This window comes from Haliotis cracherodii, unplaced genomic scaffold (genome assembly GCF_022045235.1).
Source record: "Haliotis cracherodii isolate W230 unplaced genomic scaffold, xgHalCrac1.p SCAF_9, whole genome shotgun sequence".
Lineage (NCBI taxonomy): Eukaryota > Metazoa > Mollusca > Gastropoda > Lepetellida > Haliotidae > Haliotis > Haliotis cracherodii.
The window spans coordinates 23,156,199-23,181,297 of record NW_027266343.1 but is presented as its reverse complement, the minus strand read 5'-3'; the positions used below and the strand labels follow the sequence as shown (position 1 = coordinate 23,181,297).

The 25,099-nt window shown below is 39.4% G+C and overlaps 1 protein-coding gene and 1 pseudogene across 4 annotated transcripts in view; both read right to left on the bottom strand.

Annotated features, from left to right (window-relative positions):
- Nucleotides 1-25,099, bottom strand: part of LOC139452190 (prominin-1-like) — a 508,194-nt gene that overhangs the window by 415,321 nt on the left and 67,774 nt on the right. For 3 of the 4 annotated variants that reach the window (XR_011652352.1, XM_071233559.1, XM_071233560.1), the window contains exon 1: nt 2,410-2,995. The exons of the other annotated variant lie outside the window; for it this stretch is intronic. Coding sequence is in view for 2 of the 3 variants with exons in the window: in XM_071233559.1 (XP_071089660.1) it covers nt 2,410-2,740 (331 nt within the window). In the remaining variant the exon portion in view is untranslated. Of the gene's footprint in view, nt 1-2,409; nt 2,996-25,099 lie in introns of those variants that run through there. 4 annotated transcript variants of the gene reach the window in all.
- LOC139452912 (uncharacterized) lies at nt 12,941-17,200 on the bottom strand (annotated as a pseudogene).

Sequence of the window (25,099 nt, the reverse complement as noted above, 5' to 3'; positions counted from 1 at the left end):
ACCTTTCTTCTCTCTTGGACTGAATTGACGATAGCAATGATTCGAGCTACTTTATCAACTGGGAGTCGCGCTTCCATCTTGTCAGTGTCTAGGATGATACCCAGGTACTTAGAGTACCTACATGTCATAGGGCCAATTGTTTTCCTTGGAGACAAAGGAATCTTGAGATCATTGAAGAGATGTCGCAATTTACTCATGGTTGCATTGCCATCGTCATCATTTGCGTCTATTGTGAGAAAATCATCCAGAAGATGAAGAATATGAGGAATGAGGTACACCGGAGTTGCTATGCAACAGATGGCTTGAGATAACATGTCAAAAATTTTAGGGCTGGATCTGCATCCAAAGACCAGTCTGGTAAAGTAGTACAAGCAATTGTCTCAATGGATACCATGTAGATGCCAGAGAGAGTGATGTATGGGTTTCAGTTTGAAAGCATCCACAATATCAGCTTTGCACAGATAGGCGTGTCGTCCAAGATGTTTGATGATTTGTATGGCGTCATCCAGCTTGACATACACCAGGGAGTACTGTTCTTTGTCGATGAGCGAGGTTAAACTTGGATTGTCACGGTCGTTATGCGGTGATAATAAATCAACAATCATGCGTTGTTTCCGAGAGTACTTGCCTTCGACGATCCCTATGGGATTGATGCAATGACAGGGAAAAGGGGTTTCTGTGAAAGGACCAATGAGGTAGCCCTTGTTTAGCTCAGTTTGTAATAAGTTACTGTAAAACAGGAAATTAATGCGAGCAGAATATTAATGCGAAAATGCGAGTGACGGAAGGTCGCATTAATTTTATGCGCATTAATTTTTCAAATAACAAAGACACCTACACAAAGTTAAGTTGAGTTGTGGTCAGTTCGTATCCTGTCAAGCAGCGCAGATTGGCGCCAGCCACGAATTATCCCATCAGTGTCCTTTACAAGCTTGTCAAGAGCAGACACGAGCCAACGCACATGAATGGGTTTCATGACACTAATCTGCAGGTCAACAGGCGTGCGAGGATTGTCACCTGATCGAAGATTTGATACACTGATCTGTTTTCTACTTCTTTGCATCAAAGGGCCCAACGTTTATACTAGTACTGACAGACTGTCAACTAAAACAACACTAACACAATGATAGCTGCAAGGAAACCATTCTCGCGCTTGGCCATCAAACATACAGGCAATTAGCTTAAATAATATTAAAATAAGGAAGGAATCTCACACTGAAAAAACATGGACAGGGGATTTAATGTGCACAGTTATTTTATTTATCTCTGTCTACTCACAGTTCCTGCTCTAAATGTCATTTGAAACAAACGAAGCGTTTTCAGGTAAGGCTTTTATTTACGTAGGTTACATTAATTAAAATAACATAGATCATAAATCCAGCGCATGATAATTTAGGAAAGGGTATGGGCACTCACATTTTTAAAATGCGCATTTATGTCTAAAATCAAGAGCTCGCATTATTTTCATGTCGCATTAAATTCCTATACAGTATTAGTAGCATTTGGATCTCTATTGGCAGAGAGTAGATTCTTACAGAATTTTGACTGAGCAGGAGGGTTTTGAATACCCGTAAAGAATCAGTTTGTCAGCCCTGTTATTAGTCTTGTCACAAACTCGTTGTCTGGATGGATGAGCAGGTAGGCAGCTAGGAGTTGGACGGATACAGGGGAGGGAGTTGCACCTAGTCAGTTCTTTTTTGAAGAGGTTTTATCTTTCCTTTTGCTGGTACTTTCTTCTGTGTCTAGACTTCGGCACTTCAGGGCAGAGTGGGGTTTACGACAAAATGAACACAGAAGTCTGTATTTGCAGCTGACATGGATGCACTTGTCGGCATTATAATTATTACAAATTGGAATGCCGTGGTGGATAATGATTGCTCGTCCATGGCGATCTGCTCTTTTGTCTGACTGCCACCGTTGATCTTGGGCGTCATTGTGTGATGGCTGTGCTTTGGTAGCTTGAGAGGTAGAAACCAGTGAGCAGAACTGTGTAGAATGTCCGACGTCGTGACAAAGTTGACAGGCATTGAGTTGTCGTCCAGTGAATATTGTCCTGTATAACTCGGCATCCACTTTTCCCCAGTTGACTTTCCAGTTTTGCTGCCGCCTTTGCCGAGAAACGCTTGTGGTACTGGTAGTAAGTTAAATCTTGATATTGCGCATGCATTTCAATGATGGTGCGCTGATACTTGTACATTTCTTTCCTGCGTTGCGGCCAGCGACTTATCATGATGTCCTTATAGCAGCCGAATGCAAAAATGAAGTTGCCAATTGTTAATGACTGCCGCAATCTGGAATCACCATTGTTAGACCCCTTAAGAAGTAACTCCATGTTATCGACATGTATTGTTTTGGACGGAGTTGAAAGATCATCTGGCATAAGAAGAAGAGCTAAGTTAATGTCTCTACCTTCACATATTTGGCGACGAAGTGTAGCCGAGACCACTTCCACCTCAGGTGTAGTACCATCCATGATTTGTTGTGGTATTGCTGGGAGGTTACCTTCCGGCTCCACTGCGAAGGGGTTGTCCTTGGCAAATCTGGCAGTGTACAAGGCGTAACCTTGACTAGTACCGGACGGAGCATCCATGAAGAAATGTTCAGGCACTGTGGAATTTGGTTGTGGCCTATATTGGGGTTGTTGTGGTAGTTGAGGTTGTGACAGTTGTGGACTCTGCTGACGTTGAACTTGTGTTTGTAGGTCTTCCACTGTCTGTTTTAGTGACTGAAACACAGTCATAATGTCTGACAAGTTAACACTGGAATGAGGTGGGACGTCCGGAAGGAACACTTGAGTGTTTATGTCACTTTCTGAAAGTTTTCACTCACTGACAGTTGGTTGTGAAGAAGGTGGAGATTGTCAGTATAAAACTGCTGGTACTCTTGCCGGGTCAGGCCTGATATTGAGTGTGTGTTTGATATAGCTGCAGATATGGGGCAGTGACCAGTTCCAAGGGAATGTCTGATATGGACGTTGATCTCTTCTGACATTGCTTCTTACTGTAGCCGGCCTCCCTGAAGCATGAACATGGGCTGAAGATTGGAATGCTGTGTAAGACCCTGAGAAGTTTACATTCTCCACGTGAAGAATTTCTCCTGTGTCAGCATTCTGAAATCGACATGAGATTCAGCGTTACCCGATCGCTCTGGAGTGGCTGACTTCCTAGGTGCTTTGGGCGTCATTTTTCGTCTCACAGGTGGCATTATTACTGTGAAGCACGACTACGCTAATTCCAACTCAAGTAACAAGCCCGGGGAGGCAAGATGGCTTCGATTAAAAACTGCTTTTCATTGTTTACAACTGATAACAATGCTGCGGACATGTACGGACTGCGCATGCGTGGGAGGAAGGCTTGTAAGCTTCCTGAGAGGAAACGCGTATCTGCGCATGCTCCTGTCAAACTTCCTTCCTGTCAAAACAAATAGTTAAGACACGACAGATGTGTCTGTCGATGGCACAAGCCGTTGTCTAAGCAATAACCTGTAAAAGTTAAGAGTGCATTTAGCGAAGGGAATTAAATAGCTGGTACAAGCTAGGCCAGCATGACCTGCATAAATATGTACGTAGCAGCACCTTTGTCATGACTTAGTGTAAACAATGTGTGATGGGCAAACTGCTGCTAACCGCCGCATAGCACACATATACCAACGAAATTAAACATAAGTAAAGTAAAACATGTAAGTAGCAAGAACAATACATGGTTGTTTTATTAATTGTCATCATAAATGTGCTCATAGTACCAAAGAGCTATAACTTATCAGCAGACTTAACAAAAGAGCAGTTTCTGAACTAGTTGTTTTTCCACTATCAACAAAAAATTTACAGTCGGCAGATCCGTAAAGCAAGTAAAAAAGAAATGTGACCTAAAAGTATAGCTGCAGTGTCTCTCTGCTTACTGTTTCATAGTGTTATCCAAATAGACTCCTGATTCAGAACATACAGCACTAACAACCCTGCCATAATGTACATGAATCGTAATCCCTAAAATCTACATCACAATTCGCATCCTAGAACACTTGCCTTCTATAACGTATTCATATATTTTTGATCAAGCAGCTTTCTGTGTACTTATCAGGTTGGAATCATCAAGTGTATGGATTTTTGGCCGCCATCGCAGAGGGCATTGGTGGATTCCAGTTTCCAACTCTAAGTAAATATATTGTTGCATGATCTAAAATATGCGTCTTCATATTTGAAGGCATGGTCTCAGAAAATGAATCATGTTGCATTTCTTGTTAGATCACGCTGCATGAACTTTGCTGAAGCATATGTACAGTGCGATGCAAATTTGAAGCTCCGTGAAGTGACATATCAATATCAAAATCATTTATACTGAGCAGCATAGAGATATGGTTACTGCAGCTTGTAAAAGTATTGCCACATCACTGTAGCTCACCTTATTATGTACTCAACAGTTCAAAACATAAACAAAAGCTCCAATCGCATGCTAACTCTTACTCATGTGAGTATTATTTGCATATGGAATGAAAATATTGCAGTGGCAGTGTATCTCATCTGTATATGTAGTCACAATTTGAAACGTCAACAAAGCCATTTAACAGAAGCTGCGGTTTGCATTGATGTTCAAATATTTTCTGCATAAATACGGAAGACTAACAACTAAAGCCCAATGATCTGAACAAAATGTGATGTCATCATAAAGAGAAACATACATCCAAGAGTTCACCTGAATAACTACCAAATTTCATTACATATTTGTTCATATTAAATGGCCATAAATAGCCTTTTCAATATGACTGCTGTAGTGGCCATATTGAAAATCAGATTTGAAACCTTGAAAAGATTCTGGTGTCACTATACATAAATTAGGAAACAAGTATGTGAAGTTTCAGTTTCAGTGGTTCCAGTGGAGATGATGTTTACAGTGTGAAGAAATGCAATTTCAGAGAATTTAGGAGCACATTCAAATACAAGTCAAAATTAAAAAGATTGCTAGAAATGCAACTACACATATACCAAAATCATTACATTTTAAGGGATTGCCTAAAAGTCGGCCCTGGCCGGGCCAAAGTTTTATTGGCTAATTACTCCATTATTGGCGGCCATGCCTACAATTTATTGATGCAACATACACACGACATTGATGAACAATCACCAACCAAAAACGTGCAACATTATTAGGTGATTCGGAGTAAATCGCATGAAAAACAGAAAGTGGAGCTGTGTGTCGCTGATCTAGGTGACATGTAAAAGAGGAATCGTTAAACGAAATAGGAATTGAAACGTATCAAATACTGCTAGCTATCGTCAGAGACCATATTCTCTCTATTATATGGTCTCTGCTATCGTGATACAAATTTCCATCTGTGGGCATAGCGTTTGCATTTATAGGATAGTACAATATCTAAGTAAATACCACTTTAAAATGTCACTGTTCATCGTATTTAAAGCAGACACATTGGTTAAAGTAGACCTCTTCTCCACATATACTCTCAACAGTCTCACATGTGTTCGGTCCGACTTGGCCTGGGCTGTCAAAATCAACTTTAAACATACAGATGTATCATCAAATGTATTCACATCTATTGATTGGTATTATATCTACCTATATACCACTTTATAATGTCACAGTACATCGCAGTGAAAGAAAACTGATCCGTTAAAGTCAAAACACTTTTACTGTATTTTCTTAAGAAAATCTCTGTCAGAAGTGTTCAAATGTATTCACATCTATTGATTAGTCTTATATTTACCTATATACCACTTCATAGTGTCTCAGATCACGGTATTTAAAGAAAACAAGGTGCTCAAAGTGAAGCCCTTTTCCCTCTACCTTCTCAACATAATCTCTATCAAAAGTGTTTGGGCTGTCAAATCAACTTGAAACACACAGATGTATCATCAAATGAGTTTACATCTATAGACTAGTATTATATCTACCTACATACTACTTTATCATGTCACAGTACATTGCATTGAAAGATAACTGATCCGTTGGAGTCAAACACTTTTACTGTATTTTAAGAAAAATCTTTGTCAGAAGTGTTCAGTCCGACTTGGCCAGGGCTGTCAAAATCAACTTAAACCTCACAGATGTAACATCAAATATATTTACATGTATAGGCTAGTATAATATCTACCTATAAATCACTTTATAATGTCACAGATCGCGGTATTTAAAGAAAACAAGGTGCTCAAAGTGAAGCCCTGTTACCTCTTCATTCTCAATATAGTCTCGATATCAAAAGTGTTTGGCTTCTGTTGGGTCCGACTTGGCTTGGGCTGTCAAAGTCAACTTTAAACACACAGATGTGTTTATATCTATACAAAGTGAAGCCCTTTTTCACATATGCTCAATATCCACTCTCAAAGTAGTGGTTGTTTCGCCATGGCCAAAATTCACCATAACCTTATAGATATAAATGTGATTGAACGTTGTATTTGTCATTTTAACTGTAACCTTTAGATCGAATTCTTCTGTTAAAAAAACATTACACGTTTAGAGGCCTCCCAATCTTAAATCTTTGGTGGAAAACGAATACAACTGTTAGATGAATAGTAGACGTCACACATCCTTCGATCATTGTAATGGTCAGTTAACTGACCCGGTATATTGACATTTGTCATCAGCAGGTGGTCAGTTACTGACCAGACCAGACCACACCAAGTGTGTCTGTGTCTATGAAAACATAATAATTGTCTTTTTAGATCACAGACCCCTTCATATGAAATTAGTCGTTTTTAATTAAAAGAAACGCAGGAAAGGATTATTCCAAATAATTAGATACCGGCAGGTTGCGTAGACGGGGCAAAACATAAAAGTTGTTGGCTTCTTATTGTGACACTGTTAGTACAATGTATTTACTACATGCCATTCCACTTCCTGTGTTACAACAAACGCAACCCTCTTTACCCAACCAGCAGTTATTAGTTATTACTATATTCATAATCACAAATTAAGTGAGTAAATGCTTTTGACTTACCCATTCATGAGATTAATATAAGCTTGTGTACCTTGTTTGATCTCGTAGTGTACGTTTTGTAGCTATTTTGCTGAATAAATTGTTACGTAAACTGTCTATTCCAACAACAGGTAAAGTGTGTTGAAGTTTTGGCATGTTCATATGGCGTCATAAGCTATGATCTTTAGTCGAACGTTTTTTGAATTTGTAAGAAATGTAAAACAAAATTATTTCAAGACTCACATATATGTTCATATTTATTGTAATGAGAATTTTAAACATGTGTTATAAAACTTTCACAATTATGTTTTGACATTTTACACAATATTTATACTAACGTCAGATGCAGACCCTTGTCTATCGGAAACACAACATTGCGGTTTTCTTTGCCGAACGCAAATCATAATCTCAGAAGGTAACTAAAATGTGATTAGGAATTTACCTATGAGAGTTGAGAATGCATTTACCAAAATGATTCACATGTACTCATAGAACAAACACATAATATTTCCAATTGAGAATTATTCATAACATACTACTGGTTAACACATGTTAATATTATATTTCAATGTTGAACATTAGATCAGTCGCAGAACTGTTACTCAAAAAGCACTTGTACTTACATCTGAGGTACCACTTAGGTCTTCGTACCTTAACTAAGCTGCTGATGCGGCGTTAAGCAAAACTTACTCACTTACTCACTCCTTAAGCTTAACTAAGCACATGTACATGTTTTTGCAAGAAAAAAAATCTTCCTGCACCCAAACTTGAGTTGATACCATTAATGTTTGGTTTCACAGTTCAGGCATCGTCTTATAATACTCTGATTTGATTATTCGATTACACTGAATTACATTTTAGCTTAAGTACAAGTGTCTCATCAATCCTTCTCATAGTGTCCGTATATGCACGTTAAGTGTGGAATTAATCCAAATTACACCTGTACTCAGCTTGCATAATTGCCCCTTGTATAATTGCAATCAAGTAGGTGTTGCGTAATCAATCAACCATTTGTCCTTAATTAGCTGTCCCGAGCTTTTAGTGGTAGTTAATAGCCTACCGTTTCATCGATAAGTTATGCATTAGTTAGGCCCTTTAACAGTACCAAAATATTGTCTATTTAACTTCCGTTAACATGTCAGTCGTAAAATGCTTCCAGTATACTTTTGTAAGCCATGATAGTGTCGTGTCCATCACAAATACGAAATGAAGTCATAACATATCATCAATATTGGTATGAAAAATACTATTCCATAAAAACATACTATCACTAGGCACCGACAAACATTAGCAGTATTAGAATAAGAAAAAAATAATCAAATACAGTATGACGTGATGATGTGTAAGCATACAGAAAAACCTAGATAGGTAAACCTGCACAACTTACTCCAGTTTCTGTACTGTACTTGGGTTTTTTACGAGCAGTACCTCGTTTTGCATCCTGCATATCATTCTATCTGTCGGATCAACTTGGCCTGGGTGGTTAAAAACATCTTAAACATCACGAATGTAAAACAAAGTTGCTGGATATATAGAGACCTTTAATTGACTGTGTCTTTTGACCATCACGACAAGGCACTCGTGATCGTGAAGAACAACCTCCCTCTGGTGAGTGCTGTGTAACCCTTATAGCTCTTCAACCGTGTGGAACCGGGGCAGAATGTGTCCACAGCACCCCATTGCTGGTCGTAAAGGCGACCGAATTGGGCAACCTGTTTGCCATGGGTTGCGCCCCGTCGGTGGAGGAAGGGAGTCTGGTGGTTGGGGGCACTGGTTCCTGGAACTGTGTTCCTTTGCCCAACACACTACTTTGACCCTAACTTCACCTAGACGGGTGGTAGAATGGGCCTGGTTCTATCAATCGGTTGGTCATGCAAGCCCTGTGCGTAACAATTCTATTTTTTTACATTTACATGTATTTTGCTTTTCACAAATGTATTGCTTGGTATGTATAACACAACTGTTGTAAAATATATTGCCTAGAGTCCTATGCCAGAAGGCGGTGGCTCATGGGCCAATCTGGTAATGTTGACCGCTGAATTCTGTATGTCTCTAAATTATTGTTATTGGCAGAACCAGCTTGACAGTAACTTTAGTAGACAAATATAGTTATTCAAGTCTTATTTGCTGGAGTGTAACACCCCTGTAGCCCCGGTGTTTGGCATTTTGGATATCCAATGCAATGAAGTACCATCCTTGTTGACACTCGATGGCAGTTGGGGAGCAGGGGTGCAGAACCACTTCCTTTCATCATGTCAAAAAAACAATCTGGTTCGAAAAGTAAACATCTAGTTGCTAGCTCATCTGATGATGAAACTGATCTGCAATTAGATTCCTGGGCTCGATTCATAGTAATCAAGGCTTCTGATCATCAGCCTTTGAAATTGAACCCATTTGCTATTTCTAAGGCCATCAATGGTTGTTGTGGTACAGTTGAAAATGTTACCCGCCTCCGTAATGGCTCCATACTTGTGGAATGTGGCAGGAAACAGCAATCTCTAAACTTTTGTCCATCAGCCAGTTTGCAAATGTAGAGGTTGCTGTCTCAGCACATAGGACATTGAACTTGTGTCTAGGCATTGTGAGAGACAGAGCCAGATTTTTAGCTGACATGAGTGAAGATGAGATTGTGAGAGAACTCACCAAACAAGGTGTTACAGCTGTCAAGCGTTTCACCAGAAAACAGGAAAATAACATCATCAAGACAAACACCTATCTCTTTACCTTTTCCCTTTCAACAGTTCCTAAATCTATCAAAGCTGGGTACTTTAATATCGGAGTGAAAGTTTATGTACCAAACCCACTCCGATGTCATTAATGTCAACATTTTGGCCATGGTGCCAAGACCTGTACTCTCAGAACTGTCTGTGAGTGCACTGATGCCATAAAATGTGCAAATTGCGATGGGGACCACTTGGCCTCATCCAAACTTTGTCCACACTTTATCCTTCAATCTCAAATATTAACAATGCACTACTACTGAGCCTGATTGGTAAGTGTACCAAGTTTTGGGAAGCTAGGTTGTACGGTTTAGGAAATATGCTCCGGACAAGAGCAGTACCCTCAAATTTCCTAAGTTCATCATATTTCCATGGAAACGACAAAAATAAAAAATTCTAAAAATCTCTAAATAGCAAAAGGCCACTACTACTGAGCCTGATTGGTAAGTGTACCAAGTTTTGAGAAGCTAAGTTGTACGGTTTAGGAAATATGCTCCGGACAAACAATGATTACAGACGGACGGACGGACGGACCGACAGACGGACATACTGATGGCTATATCCCCCCGTCATTATACACACCAACAATATCTCTTTTCCTTATGCTAAGAAGCTAGTTCAGTCACAATCTCCCAATAATTCAACAAAATCATACTCAGCAGCAGTAACTGTCACTCCTGTTGTCAAAACTGCCACAGTATCTGTAGGATGCCAAACAACCATCACTTGGGTTGGTAATCAGCAGATGCTACAAGACACTACAGCTAAAACATCTCCAAGTGAAACAACACAAGCAACATCAGCTTCACAGACGGAGCTAGTGGAATAAAAAACAACAGAACCAGAATCATCTCAAATTCATAGAGACAAACATTTAACTAAAACGGGAAAAAAGAAACTGAAAAAAACGGCCAGGGCCCTCCAACACTTGGAGGTGCCTTCTTCTCAGCCAACACCTGTTAAGGTTCAAAATCAGTTTGAACCTTTGGCGATTGAGGTCACTCCATCTCCAACGGCCCATGGGAGTTGACCTCCCTCCCGATCAAGATCCCCTGTAGAACCATCATGACCTGTTCTAACCCTATAATACAATGGAATTGCAGAGGACTAAAAAACAATTTTAATGATTTACAGCTATTAACACAAGATTTCAAGCCATCAGCCTTTTGTTTGCAGGAAACGTACTTTAAAACTACAGATCAACTAAACATTAGACAATACGATTCCTATCATTTCTTTTCACCTCCAGGGGCTAAAGCCACTGGAGGTTCTTCAATCTTGGTGAGGCAGGGTGTTATTCATAGCCCTGTTCCTCTCTACCCCTCTACAAGCTATCGCAGTTCGTATCACCATGCACATTGTTTTTACTCTGTGCTCTCTTTACATTCCTCAATCTACATCTCTTCAGCAAACCGATTATCAAGCTCACTATGACCAGCTTCCTAAGCCCTGTATTATAATGGGCGACATGAACGGTCATAATCCACTTTGGGGTAGTGATCATACAAGGAGTAAAGGCAAGCTCCTAGAGGATTTTATTTCCAACAATACTTTATGCCTTTTTAACGATAATTCAAAAACATATTTACATCCTGGTACAATCACATACTCTTCTTTGGATTTGTCTGTTACCGATTCCAGCCTGCTGAATGAATTTGAGTGGTCTGTCCACAAAAGGTAAGGGCATTAAATCTAGTATTCACCATCTTAAAAATGGGGACGAACTACTAACTCATAAATCAGATATGGCTAATAAACTTGCTGAAACTTTGGCAAAACACTCTTCCTCATCTAACTATGTACCTCAATTTCAAAAGTATCAAAAACAGCAAGAAAAGAAACCTATTAATTTTAATTCAGATAATGGGGAAGATTATAACGAACTATTCTCTATTCATGAACTTCACACTGCCCTTGGACAAGCTCACGATACTGCTACAGGAGCTGATAACATACATTACCCACTCCTGAAGCACTTACCAGAATCATCCTTAGAAACAATATTGAATATTTTTTATGTCATTTGGACCTCAGGGAAGTTCCCTCCTTCGTGGCGTGATGCTATAGTTTTCCCGATACCCAAGCCCAGTCAAGATCATATGGACCCATCAAATTGTCAATATCATTGACAAGCTGCCTTTGCAAAACCATGGAACACATGATAAACAATCGTCTTGTTTGGTACCTGGAATGCAATAATCTAATTACTAATATACAATGTGGTTTCCGGAAAAACAGAAGTACCATCGACCATTTGGTTCGCTTAGAATCATTTGTTAAAAATGCAATAACAAATAAACAACATGCAGCGTCTATCTTTTTCGATCTAGAAAAAGCATATGACACTGCATGGAAACACGGTATTTTAAAAGATTTACATGATTTTGGATTACGAGGCTGTTTGCCTCAGTTTATATCCAACTTTTTAACAGACAGACAATTTCAAGTCCGTGTGGGTACTACCCGGTCTGATCATTTTAATCAGGATAAGGGCGTCCCACAGGGCAGTATTTTGTCTGTCACATTATTCAGCATATAGATCAATAGTTTATCGAAGGATTCAATTGATGGATCACTTTTTGTGGATGATTTTAATATTTCCTGTCGTGGCAAAAACATGCATACAATCGAAAGGCAACTGCAGCTATATTTAAATAAAATCCAGAAATAGTCTTTGGAAAATGGATTTAAATCCTCAAAATCTAAATCAAACTGCATTCATTTTTGAAATATAAACCGCACAAAAATCCGGAACTTATTTTAGATATAACTCCTATTAAAGTTGTAAAAGAAGCTAAGTTTCTGGGTATAATTTTCGATCGCCATTTGACTTTTCTGCCTCACATTAAATATTTGAAGAATAAATGTCTGAAGGCCCTGGATTTACTGAAAATTGTCTCAAATTCTAAGTGGGGAGGAGATCAGAAAACCCTCCTTCAACTATACAGAGCACATATCCGCTCCAAATTAGATTATGGCTCCATCATTTATGGTGGAGCTTGTAAAAGCAATTAAAAAATTCTAGATCATATTCACCATCAAGGCCTACATCCCAATGCTATGTGGCCAGGGTACCCACATCTATAGCATATCGGTTCTTGGTAGTCCTCCTGATCCCAATATGGTGGTGTAGAATAGGCTCCAGTAGACTTAGTCCTTCCTTGGCCGATGCATGTATCCTTGGCATAGCTTGGGTAAACTCTGGATGAACTTCTTCTATCCTCATACTTTGTTTGAAATCTTCTGTCTCCATAGCTTCCAGAATGGTAAGCAGCACTCGTGGAGTCATCCCGTTGTTAATTTCCTGCATAAGTGTTTCTGGTATGGACGGTGTTACCAGATGGAGCTGGGTGAGGTGGGTACTCCCGGGCATGGCCCTTCCCTCTTCTGTGGCTCCCAAAAGACATATCTTGCCTTGCTTTGAATATCTGGTGTTGATATAACTGGGCTGTGTCCTGTCGTTTCCTGATGTCAGACACTTCCACTCGTAATTGATCTATGGCGGATGTCAGGGTCTCAAGGTCATTCTTTGAAACTGGTTCAACTGGGATAGCCATTTTAGCTGAAACATTGCACTTCTTTGTTTCCGACTTGGATAGTCCCCGCTTCATGTCGTACTCCAATTCCCGTAAGGAGATTTGTAGCTCATCAAAACTAGCTAGTGAGTCAAACTTGTGTCCAGATATAGCCTTCATTGTTGGTTTCAGAACACTCCAGGACATGTTTCTAAGCATCTCATCCTGTTCCTTCATGGGAATTGTATGGTGCTCAGTGATCTGTGATAGGAGGTGTTCCAGGCGGCAGGCCCAACTAGCATCATCTTCATCCTCCGTCTGGGTTGCACTATAGAACTGTGCCATGAGGGTTTCCCTGCGCCTAACTGTGCCATAAATACTTTGAGCTTCGAAAGTAAATCCTTGGTAGAAGCTGTAGATCCATGTCTCATCCCAACTCTAGCAGCCTCCCCTTTGAGAGATCTGCGGACAGCCTGATCTATAACATCTGTGGTATAGCACTTTGACTGAAGTAAACAATCAACTTCATAGGTCCAGAGGTCAAAAGGAGCATCCTTTCCTGTGTCTCCTCCACTAAATAGAGGTAACTTTGGGAATTGGTGATAAGCCACAGCTTGGGCTTTGCCTTCCACTCCTGGAGGTGGCACTGACTGTCCATATAGACTTGGCTCTTCCTTTATCAAGGGCCCCGCTTGCTGTGCCATTCCTTGGATCCATGCCTTCAGGTCCTGAGGTGATTGGTCCTTGGGCTCCATACCAAGCTTCCTGAACAGATTAGCCACAGGCTCCAATTCATCCTCCTTAAATTCCATGATCACAGAGAACAGGAACCACGAGTAGCAAAGTAAATAAAGTCCCAAAAAAAATATGCAGATGGGTGAACCCACGAAGACGAATTGTCTTGTGTGGGAAAGGTAGAAATGTCGATTCAGAAAAAAATTGCGTGGAAAAATTGAGGCTATAGACAAATAACTTTGCACGTTATGCAACAGAAATACTGACAACTACTCGTTCTTCGGCCATGGATGTCAGTGTACATGTGTAACGGACGCGTGAATGCAGACACGAAGAAAAAACAAACAAACATGAGCAACCTGATAATTGTACTATTCCCCAACAATGACTAAGTATCTTTGGTACGCTACGCTGCAATGGGTCAATGGTAAATGGTTATCTGGTAAGTATGAGGGGGATTATGCAATGGTAGGTGCCAAAGTGAAGTGCTCGTCTAGTTCGTCATAAACTTACAAGAACACGCAAATGTATCCTACTTTATCTACATGACAAGTAACAACTGTATTTGGCAATGGTATAACCAAATAGGACCTGGAAGAATACTTGGTTCAATGGGGTAACCAAGTGTGTTTAATGGTTAAATATGTTAAGTTAACTGTCGGCTAATTGATTTATAGCCTTAACCATTTAAGGTTTTAGTTTGTTTTAGGTAAGGGGTGCTTTAAGCAAATGGGGAAGGATTCACAATCATCATTGATTCACACAAATCTTTCAAACTAAAAAATATATGAACAACCTATTAATTTATTAAACAATCTAACCAAAGGTACAAATGTTAATCACATATTCACACCAACATGTTGAAATATATAAACATTAACTTAATACATGTTTATTGGGATGAGCGCTGATGTTATCCTTGAACGGGTACCCGCAAAATATAAACTGAGCTAAACTAAACTAAACTTAACTAAACTTAACAAAGCTGAGCTGAGCTGAACTTAACTAAACTAAACTAACCTAACATGGAAAAAAACAAGCTGGCATATGCATTTCTCCACTATATAGGCCTTTACGTAAATCAATATTTACAGATTTGTCAATCACTTGTGACAGCAGAGGAAGTCAAAGTCTATACACCAAACAACAGTTCATGTGGTCTTGTCTGTGTACTGCACACTGTAGACCTGGGCCCACTTGCACAAAGCGATCTTAGCGCTAAGAGGAACGTAACTCCCATACTTTAACATAGGCTTACAATAGTCTTAGCGCTAAGATCGCTTTGTGCAAGTGGCCCCAGGTCTGTAGAATCACATCTGAGGTGCGTCCTCTATCCAATGTTGGTGGAACGTCACTGATAAATCCTCACTGGGGGCTCCATTTGTAACCGGGAGTAGTATAGGTAATGATGGTTCTGCCGCAACCCCACTGGAGCTGGATTTATTTACCTATACCGCTACTACAGGTGGCATTTTTTATGCCAAAATGATTATGCGATTCAATGATAGTCATGAGATTAAGTTAAATTGGCTCTAGCTCACCAATACCTGGGGCCAATCATTTCTTTAGATGAGCCTAAATGGTAATAAAAATATTCTTCATTATTTTTATCAATAAAGCGATATTCAATATTTTTATTAAGTTCTTCATTCATTTTACTAGGAGACCAGACTATATAACTACACTCTTCTTGTAAATTGATAAGAAACAATTGATAACCGTATTTGGTTGGTTTGACATCACTGATATAATAAAAACCTTGTGGTAATTCTCTCCATTTAATTGCTTTTTTGATCTCCATTATTATATATATTTATGTAAGCATTTGTCTAAATGTGATCAAACGATAGTAAGCAATCTATTTTTAATCTCCAACCAGTTCTTTGGTTTTGGCACAAAATAATTGACGTGCTTGTTGCCTCCCCTGTTCTATGCACTTTTTTTTCTCATCCTCGCTAATACCACTGGTCTTATGAGATTTTGATCGAATCTCCTGCTTCATTTCATTGTATTTGGTGAGTTCCGACAGCACTAAACGAAACTCATCCTCGGATATCTTACAATCGACCATTGCTGTCGAAATATGATCCTCAATGCTGTTCAACTTTGCTTCGGCAAGTATCCGAATACTATCGTGTTTTAATGCTTTCTTTTGTAACCTACGAGAAATGAATTTTATCGCTATTCCTGCCAGTCCCGAGACTCCAGCGGCTATTTCCATGCCGAGCACGATAGGCGCGGCGATTATAGTTGATAGTAAACCGACACCAGCTACACCGAGTCCCATGCCAGTTGCTACAAGCGCGGTGTCAACCAAATTTAAACTTACATTTTTTACTGCTGGACGACTATATAACATATGACCTGGGTTTTCTGGCAGGGGAGTGACTAACACACTTTTTCGTTTTGACGGGATATAGGCCGCGAGTACGATACCACTATTTATTATCTTAGCTAAATTATGTCCCTTACCCATCATCACATAAGGTGGGGTAATGACGATATTCAGTAGCCACTCGATGTTTGCTTCGACCATAGTCCATTTATTCTCACCGTTGCGAATAATAAGGAGTCTACTAACGTCGACATTCCGGGAATGAAACTTCTTTCCGCTTGTATACATTATCGTGTAAGTGTAAAGCGTATAACTTACCATTGGTACCGGGTTTACCGAATCCTTCTGTGTCACTGAGATCGGAAAGCGCAATTGTATTACATTGTCTGAGCGTTCCAGGGCCTGATGAATCAACCATTATTTATAATATGGAGTGTTACACTCAAGTATCCTATATGTACAGATTGGTGTTTTACATCTAATACAGAAACTTTGAGGTCTGCTTCAATTTTTTATATTGTAATAACGAGAAAGATTCCGTTCTGCCACTATTGTATTTTACATTTTTCACTGGAACAGATCTGAGCAGAGTTGAAGGATTTTCGAGTTGAATATTATCCGTCGTGCTTATTTGATCAAGATGGATGCACAACTCTTCATAGGGAACTAAATCGGGCAATGTATCTCCATGTATTGTTATGTTGAGTTCTATATGTTCTTGGAGTGGTGTAATTCCAAGTGTAATTGATAAGTCACCGAAAAGAAATAAAAAAAATTCTCCAGTTTCTATTTTCACTGTCCCATTCGACTCATTTTGTGTGAGACTAGCTCCATTAGGCTTAAAAAATTCATCATTGAGTGAGCATATGCTGTAATACCCATCAGGTATAAAAATTTCGCTAGTAATTTCATAGTGTTCACCTAATAAATTTACCCCATTATTACCTCTTGCAGCACTTATATTGGTCCATCGTGGGTAATGCGTTACGTCACAGAGGGCGACTTCGAGTTGTCCATCAGAGTTATCGATAGTATGAAGCAGTTCAATAGACTGACCATTTGTTATTCCCGGGAGTGTAACATACATATTAAATATACAATGATACTATATCATAACTTAAATATGAAATCGATATACATTACTAATCAATCGATTATAGTAACTGCCTCTGGTGCTGAATTTTTCGTTAAATTCCCCGATATCTTTGAAGAGTACAGGGTCACGGCAACTAGCGATAAAATGGTGCACGATTGGTTTCACAATCCGATGCAATTTTGGCAGAATCAGTTAAACTTTGCCATATGGTGTGCCACAACGGGATGTGGCGTATCTCTTTATGCTCAAGGATTTGAACTGAATAAGTCTGTTATAACATTTCACGTGTACTATCAGATTAGACGTATACTTAAAGAAATTAGTGCTCCATTACTGCAGGATCGAGTGTGTAATTCCACAAATAATAATTATGATAGGTCCGCGTATGAGCGTATTTGTCAGGAATTTAATGTTTCTACGAGTAAAGATTGGCGTATTAAAGGAGCAAACCATGGTCTAGGTGTTCCTTACACAGAGGAAAAAAAATCCATCAAAGAAGAAAGCGATTATGTATATAAAGAACTTAATAAACTTCATGTTAATTTTGGTAAGTTGGAGAGTACCAGCAAACTTTACGCAAGAATGTATGATCATCATCTAAAAACAGGTGATTGGTATAAAGGGTGGGAACTTTATAGTAACGATTGGAGAGGGGATATTATGAGTTTTAAGAGTGGTTTAATTTATACTGTTACAAAATTTATACAAATGAACGATACTGCAAACGCTTGGAATGAATTTCTTAATGATAAAACGGAAAATAATTTTACTAACCCAAGATTTGTAAGAGTTAATGAATCAATAAGAACTTATGTATGGGCAATTCTCGGAGCACAATCGCAAACACGAACGTCCATTATCGGTTCTGGGACGGCGCTCGATGCGCAAAAACAGTTTTTCTCAAACGTGGAGGACGCCATTAATTCACCAGTTGACATACCATCGTCTATAAAGCATTTTCAAGATGTATTACAGTACGCTCAATCCAAAGTGGACTTCGTTTATGCGCCGGGATTATACATGTCTCCGAGTAATATAGAACTTAAGATCGGTCAAGTGATAGGTTATCATGATAAAATTGTTATCGCTACCGATACAAAAAAAAAAACAGGTATAAATTCAGATATGAATGTCGAATTAATAACACAAACGATCACGGGCGAAAAGGGAATAGTCAATGCACAAGTGCCACCGCATATTGCGGCTAAAAATCAACCACATATCGATGAAAAAATAGCGCTTGTAGTAGGTGGAGTCGCGGCTGGTTTACTCATGATTTGGTTAGCGAACTGATTTGGTTAAATAGTTCTTAGCGAATACGTACAACAGCCCCGCGATTGCTACCATCAGCCCCCACAAGTTATGACTAAGCCAAGTGGTGGTCTTAGCTAATAAATTCAATAGCCAGGAAACAACACTCCCTATTATACCGGGAAGTGTGGCCGCGGCTTTCTCAGCGAGCTTTCCCAGTGCTGAACCTAATGCTTTTAAATGCTTTTTTATCCACTCTTTTATACCGTTTTTATCACTAGGCGGTGTACTACCACCTGTACCACCGGTTAACGCGAGAGTCAAAGTCGATATAATAAATCCCAACGCGGTTAAAATACTGGCAATGGTTATTCCCTGTTCTCTGAACACTGTTTTAATTTTATCGGCCAGTGTAGTGTCATTGTTGAGGACTTGATCGATAGTTTCTCGAATTCGACTGATTTGCGAACGAAGTGCCTTTCTATTACTGGAAGCTGCTTCGAGGCGGGCTGATCTTTCGTCTTCTAAGTTACGCAATCTTTCCGCTACGCGGCGTCTACTGAACTCATCGCCCGCCTGTTCAAGTTTTGTTTTCTCTTGAGCTATATGTTTGTCGAGTTCGGATAGCTTGGCCATATTATTTATCAGTTCTCCCCCATTGTTCGCATTGCCTTGTCAAGACCTCGTAATTCCCTAATACTAAACTCCGAGAATGGTACACTGGCCGTGGAATTATCGTAATAGGTATCTAAGATTTTTCCGAGTCCATTCGAGACCACCATCGAGGAAGCCTCCAAATTATCTGTATTATTGAGTTCTTCCGGCAGTCCTAAGAACTTAGCAGTCTTCGCGGGAAGTTTTCCTTGGTAGTTCACAAAACCTAATTTATCACAAACAGTGTTGATGCCGTGTTTAGTGTACAGTCGTGCCTCGTTTATACGGACACTAGCGTCATTTCACAATTCGTCCGTATAAACGAATTTCCGTATAACTGAAACCAGCTTCTTACTGGAAGAGTTACTTCCCTTCAATTATGCAACTCATGACAAAATTCCTTATACATATTGTTTTTATTAATTTCGGCGAAATCGTGTGTGAAGCGATCGGAAGATCGCACAACTCACCGTTATTAACAGCAACCACGGTCAGAATACCGCTATTGACGCCTTGAAACGAACTTTAGTTGACAGAGAATGGATACATATATCATAGATGACATACTTTGACTCGTTAAAAGTCATATTTGTTTTTGTTTGACGATTCTATGTCAACATGAAATTCTCGCGATCACGCGATCACATGCGCGTGAGCCTTGACGGTGACTGGTCAGACTGGTTCCATGTAAAAAAAATACCCGAGAATAGCGATCAGCTGCTTCGCTTAGGGTTATTATTATTTTAAATATGTTTAGTAAAGGCTGCATTTAATTAAGAAAATAATGGAATATATTATTCCTGATAAAAAAAAATAGTTTCAGATGCAATTGTTGTCGATCCTTGCATTAAAAATCCTATAAAGTTATATCATTGGGTGTGTCTTTACCGAATCACCGGTCGATTCTAAGAAAACATGTGTACAGCTGACTGCTGTTTCCGGCTTAGTTTACGAGAAAATACACAAGGTAATCTTAATCCCTAGATATAAAACAATGCCTCGTAATGTTCTCGTAATACGTAATGAAGTTCAACATGTACATGTACAATAAACAAGCTCGTCTCAAACGTAACTCAGTGTCACTGGTTAATTGACTTCTCACGAATCAAAGATATTACCACCAGCGGAAGTGTACTGTCCGGATAAGTGAGACAATTTTCAGTGCATTTCAGTGTTTTGTGTATGAAAATGACCGTCCGGTTCCGGAAACTGAATTTCCGGATATACGGGTAAATTTATATAGTAATTATTTCGTTATGAATGAAAATCGTCCGGGAACCGAGGTTTCCGGATATCTGAAGTCCGTATAAGCGGGGCACGACTGTATATCGTAGTCAAGGCTAGGGGCTTACGAGTACGAGAATTAATAAGATTAATATGCGGAGAGTCACGCAGTCGCAATACCCCATCACTATCTATCATAAACATTGAATAGTCACGACCAATCGGACTATCATGTTTAAACCAATTGTAATAATCATCAACAGTTGATTGTAAAAGTTCATCCATAAGATTCATGCCACCAAAGTTGGTTTCATCAGTACCCTCTTCAATTGTACTAGTATCAGTTATGTTATCTAGATCAAAATCAGTCATTTTTATATTAAACATATGGTTATATAATTTCAATATAACAATGTCTTCGCAATACGGACGCAAGTTAAACCCACAACGTAGACTAATAACCCTAGTACCATCGATCAGAATCAAACGCTTCTGGTTCGCTTTCCTAATCTCGACGTACACGATGTGTTAGTTCCAGGAACTGTCCGACTAGCATTTACTATTAGTCTGACTTCTACCGACGTTAACAGGGAGCCTGTTCAGAACATAGGTCGTGCTATCGTTAAGAAAATCGCCATTAAAATTAGCGGTATCGAGTATCGACGATAGCGATGTATACTATTGTTACATGGATCTCTGGAGAACGGATAATGAGCGGGAAAACTTACAGTACCAAGGTATTTGTAATAAGAACACATTGAGACTGCGCGTGGGCGCTGAAAATGGTGATGATACCGACGAAGAAGATAAGACCGTTGCCGACGCATTAGGTAACCGATTCTATGTTCCCCTAGACTTTGAATTACTAGATTCCAACATGCCCTTTTATCAAGCATCCCTAGGCGATAGGTTAGAATACGAACTCACTTTTAATGACTACGGTAGAGCAATCAGATCCAGTGAAGATACTAGCTATTCCATTGACAATATCTCGCTGGAGTACGATATGATAACAGATCCCGAATTAGCCAGACAAATTCGTAACCATTATACAGGAAGTTTAGCCATTTTGTACAATCGCGTGCTGCGACACCGAAAGATCACGAGGGACAGAAAAGATACGATGTGGAATATCAATCTAAACGTCCCCACGAGGTCGTTGAAGGGTATTTTTATGTTGTTCGAGGACCCCTCCGATGCGTTTAAAAGAAATACCGAGAAGTTCTACAATCCCAAGATTACAAAAGTAGAATTGACTATCGAGGGCGTTCCTAATCAACTATATAGCCAAGGAATGCTAGCGTATCACCAGTGGGATGAGATTAAAAAACTTCCTTCTATAAAACGTTCCCCGGAAGTTAACACGGTCGTGAAAGATCTGACTCTCGGGAGTGTATCAATGGGTGAATACCTCACCACGAAGTACGCGCTATGGCTCGACATGCGAACAACGGACGATGACCAACTACACGGCAGTGGGAGGAGAATAGAAAATGCTAGCGAGGGTGTCACCATACAGATAACGAAGCTCCGGGAAACGGGTGGTAAATTAAACATATATTTGTACGTGATTATGGATGCGCAACTTAATATACAGAATGGAAGATTCGTGCAAGCAATCTATTAATAATCTTTTATCTAAAGATCCGCACTGCGCTATCATATGCGGGCAAACGGGCTGCGGAAAAACAGCTTTTATTCTAGATATTTTACAAAGTCATTATAGGGACGTTTTCGATCATATTATTATTCTGTGTCCGACTATAAGCGTTAATAAAACATACTTATCAAGAGATTGGGTAATGAATGACGACGGGATACACAGAGTCGATCCAGGCGATCGTTTACGAGACTGTCTCTGAGTATGTCACGAAAAATACAAAGGAGAATCAACTCTTTTCGTAATAGACAACTGCAGCGCGAGTAAAGAACTCACAAAAAAGAAAGATATGCTTTCGTATTTAGCATTCTCCGGTTGGCATACTCAGCATAGCGTTTGGGTACTTACTCAAAAATACAACTCTGTCCTGAAAGATCTCAGAGAGCAGACCAAATGGGTAGCCCTGTTTCATTGCAAAGATCGAGATTCATTCGAGGAATGTTTACGCGAAAATGATGTTATTTATACCAAGCCCGAACGAGATAACGTCAGAAAACTGTTAGCGGCAACGAAGCACTGTAAACTCGTATTAAAAACCGATCAACCAGCTACTTATGCAATTGCTTAGCAAAATGTAGCGAAATGTAGCAAAATGTAGCAAAATTATAGCAAAATGTAGCAAATTGAACATTAGCGGTTAATATGACATAATGTGGTTCGAAATCATCATTCTTTCGCAACAGTTCATTATTAGGGGATGTATTGGATATGCAATACTATATAACGTTAGACTTAAATATCTCCTTAGGTATTACATTATGGAATGCGACTAACTCATCGAACAAATGCTCAAAGATGAGCCTGATCAACACGCAGATAAATCATTAGATAAACATAGAGAAAGACTCACGGCTTTGGTAGCCGGTGGAAAATGTTCCCAATATTGGGGAGAAAATTATACCATCGAAAAAATTGATAACATGTCCGACGAAGAAATTAAAAAAAAATACGTGCGTTACGAGTCTAGACTGGGAGCTACCATGACTAAAACAATAGGGTCGGCTATGTTACAACTATACACAGTCGTAGCTAGTACGTTTCTCCCTATCCCGGCAGAACATCGCATGTATTATGCAAATCTCTAGAGAAAGACACATTCATCGAACACGCTATAAGCGCAGTGAGCTGTGAGTTTTATCATAGATACGGAATGTTCTTAGCTCCGTTCACCACAGCTTTAATAATGGCTAGGTATTGTCAATTTAAACATACGTGCCCACTTAATAATATAAAGAACGAAGTTCAAATGGTGACAGGTGACACCACAGATTGTGAACGAAACTGCACAACAGATTGTGGAAACGCAACAACATGTGAACGAAGAACAACTAGTGAATGAGAAACCAGCGATTGCACCACAAACACAAAAACAACACAGAGTGACAAAGAATCCTTTGAAAATAGCAGCTGGGAGGAAGGGAGGACTGGCACGCAAGGCGAAATTAATAAATAATTCAAATATTAATCCGATTAAAACATGGGCACTAGTAGGAGTTGCTGGTATAGCGGCTGTATGGTTCTTTTATAAGACCGGAGAAGAGAAAACGTCACCCCCAATGCAACAACAAGTTCAATTAGAGGTAAGCCCCCATATAATGCTATAAGAAGCATGACTACTCCAGTTACAGACGGTAAAATGTTGGTAAACGCAACGTATCATTCAGGGGTGGTCACCGGCTTGGCCATTGGCTATGCTCGTATGGCTAAAATGATTACTAAAGCCACACCTCCCAAGCTAGATTTTGATAGTTTTGACATCGGTATGATGGTTCTGGATATTGGATTGGCTATGGCAATGAAGGATATGCTCATCAAACAAGGGCTTATCCCGGAAGACATAATGAAGTAATTAAAAATTTGAATATATTATAGTCATATAAACCATGGCAACAATTGCGATGATGGTCGGTGGAGCTATTGTTAATGCTCTAGCTTTTTTGGGGAGTAATTTTTTATTTTCTAGTATGAGGGAATCAAACGCTAAAGAAGTTGAAGAGGAGCGTAAACGACATAACGAAGCAATGGAACAACTCCAAGCAGCTCCCTCACAATATACGCGGCAGAGAATGAAGAGATTAGACTTTATTCATGAAAAACTGCTTAAGGAAGGACATTCAATTTAAACTTTTAAGGATGTTGAATCTGCCATGCACGAATACTTCCTCGTTTATGGGAAAAAACTCGACCCAATACCGAGACCAACAATGAGTCAGTTTTATACACCGTCAGAGGCTCAAAAGAACAGCGAGGTCACATTTGTGATTATGGGATTGACTGCTGTATTGATTTTCAGCTATACAATTACGCATAAGTCAGAGTGACAGCTGTGGCTATACATAAACCATGACCTAGTTAGCTAATCTATAAATAGCGTTGGCTGACTGCCTAATCAATATCTCACCAGTGTAGATGTGATTTGCATTTAGACAAATGATATGATAGATGTATAAACCATGAATAATTGCAAATTTACACTCATGGGTAAGACTCTATGTAACCGACGCTGTGTTGAAATTTACTGTGGCATACACAATTATTACATAAGGCGCGGAAACATAAACTATACATGTTCTGTATGCGGGATAGGGGTCAAAGGTCGTTATTGTTTATGTAAGGAACACGGTGCTGATAGGGTCAGGAACCAGATTATTTATGCTAGGAAGAGAGATTACATCAATGAGAGGAATAGGTTGGGGAGAATACGTATTTAAATATATGAAAAACAACCAATTAGACATTTGTCTCATTTTGCATATACCATTCAACCACAATGGTTTTTGTCAGAGAGTTGAAGACTATGGCAAAGCAACGTGGTCTACATGGATATTCTCGAATGAGAAAAGCTGAATTGATTACCTTACTCGGTTTGGAATACAACAAACCCCAGACTGTTAGAGAACTCAAAGCTCAAGCGAGAAAGAGGGGGCTCAGAGGTTATTCTCGAATGAGAAGAGCTGAATTGATCGCTTTACTAGATATTGATAA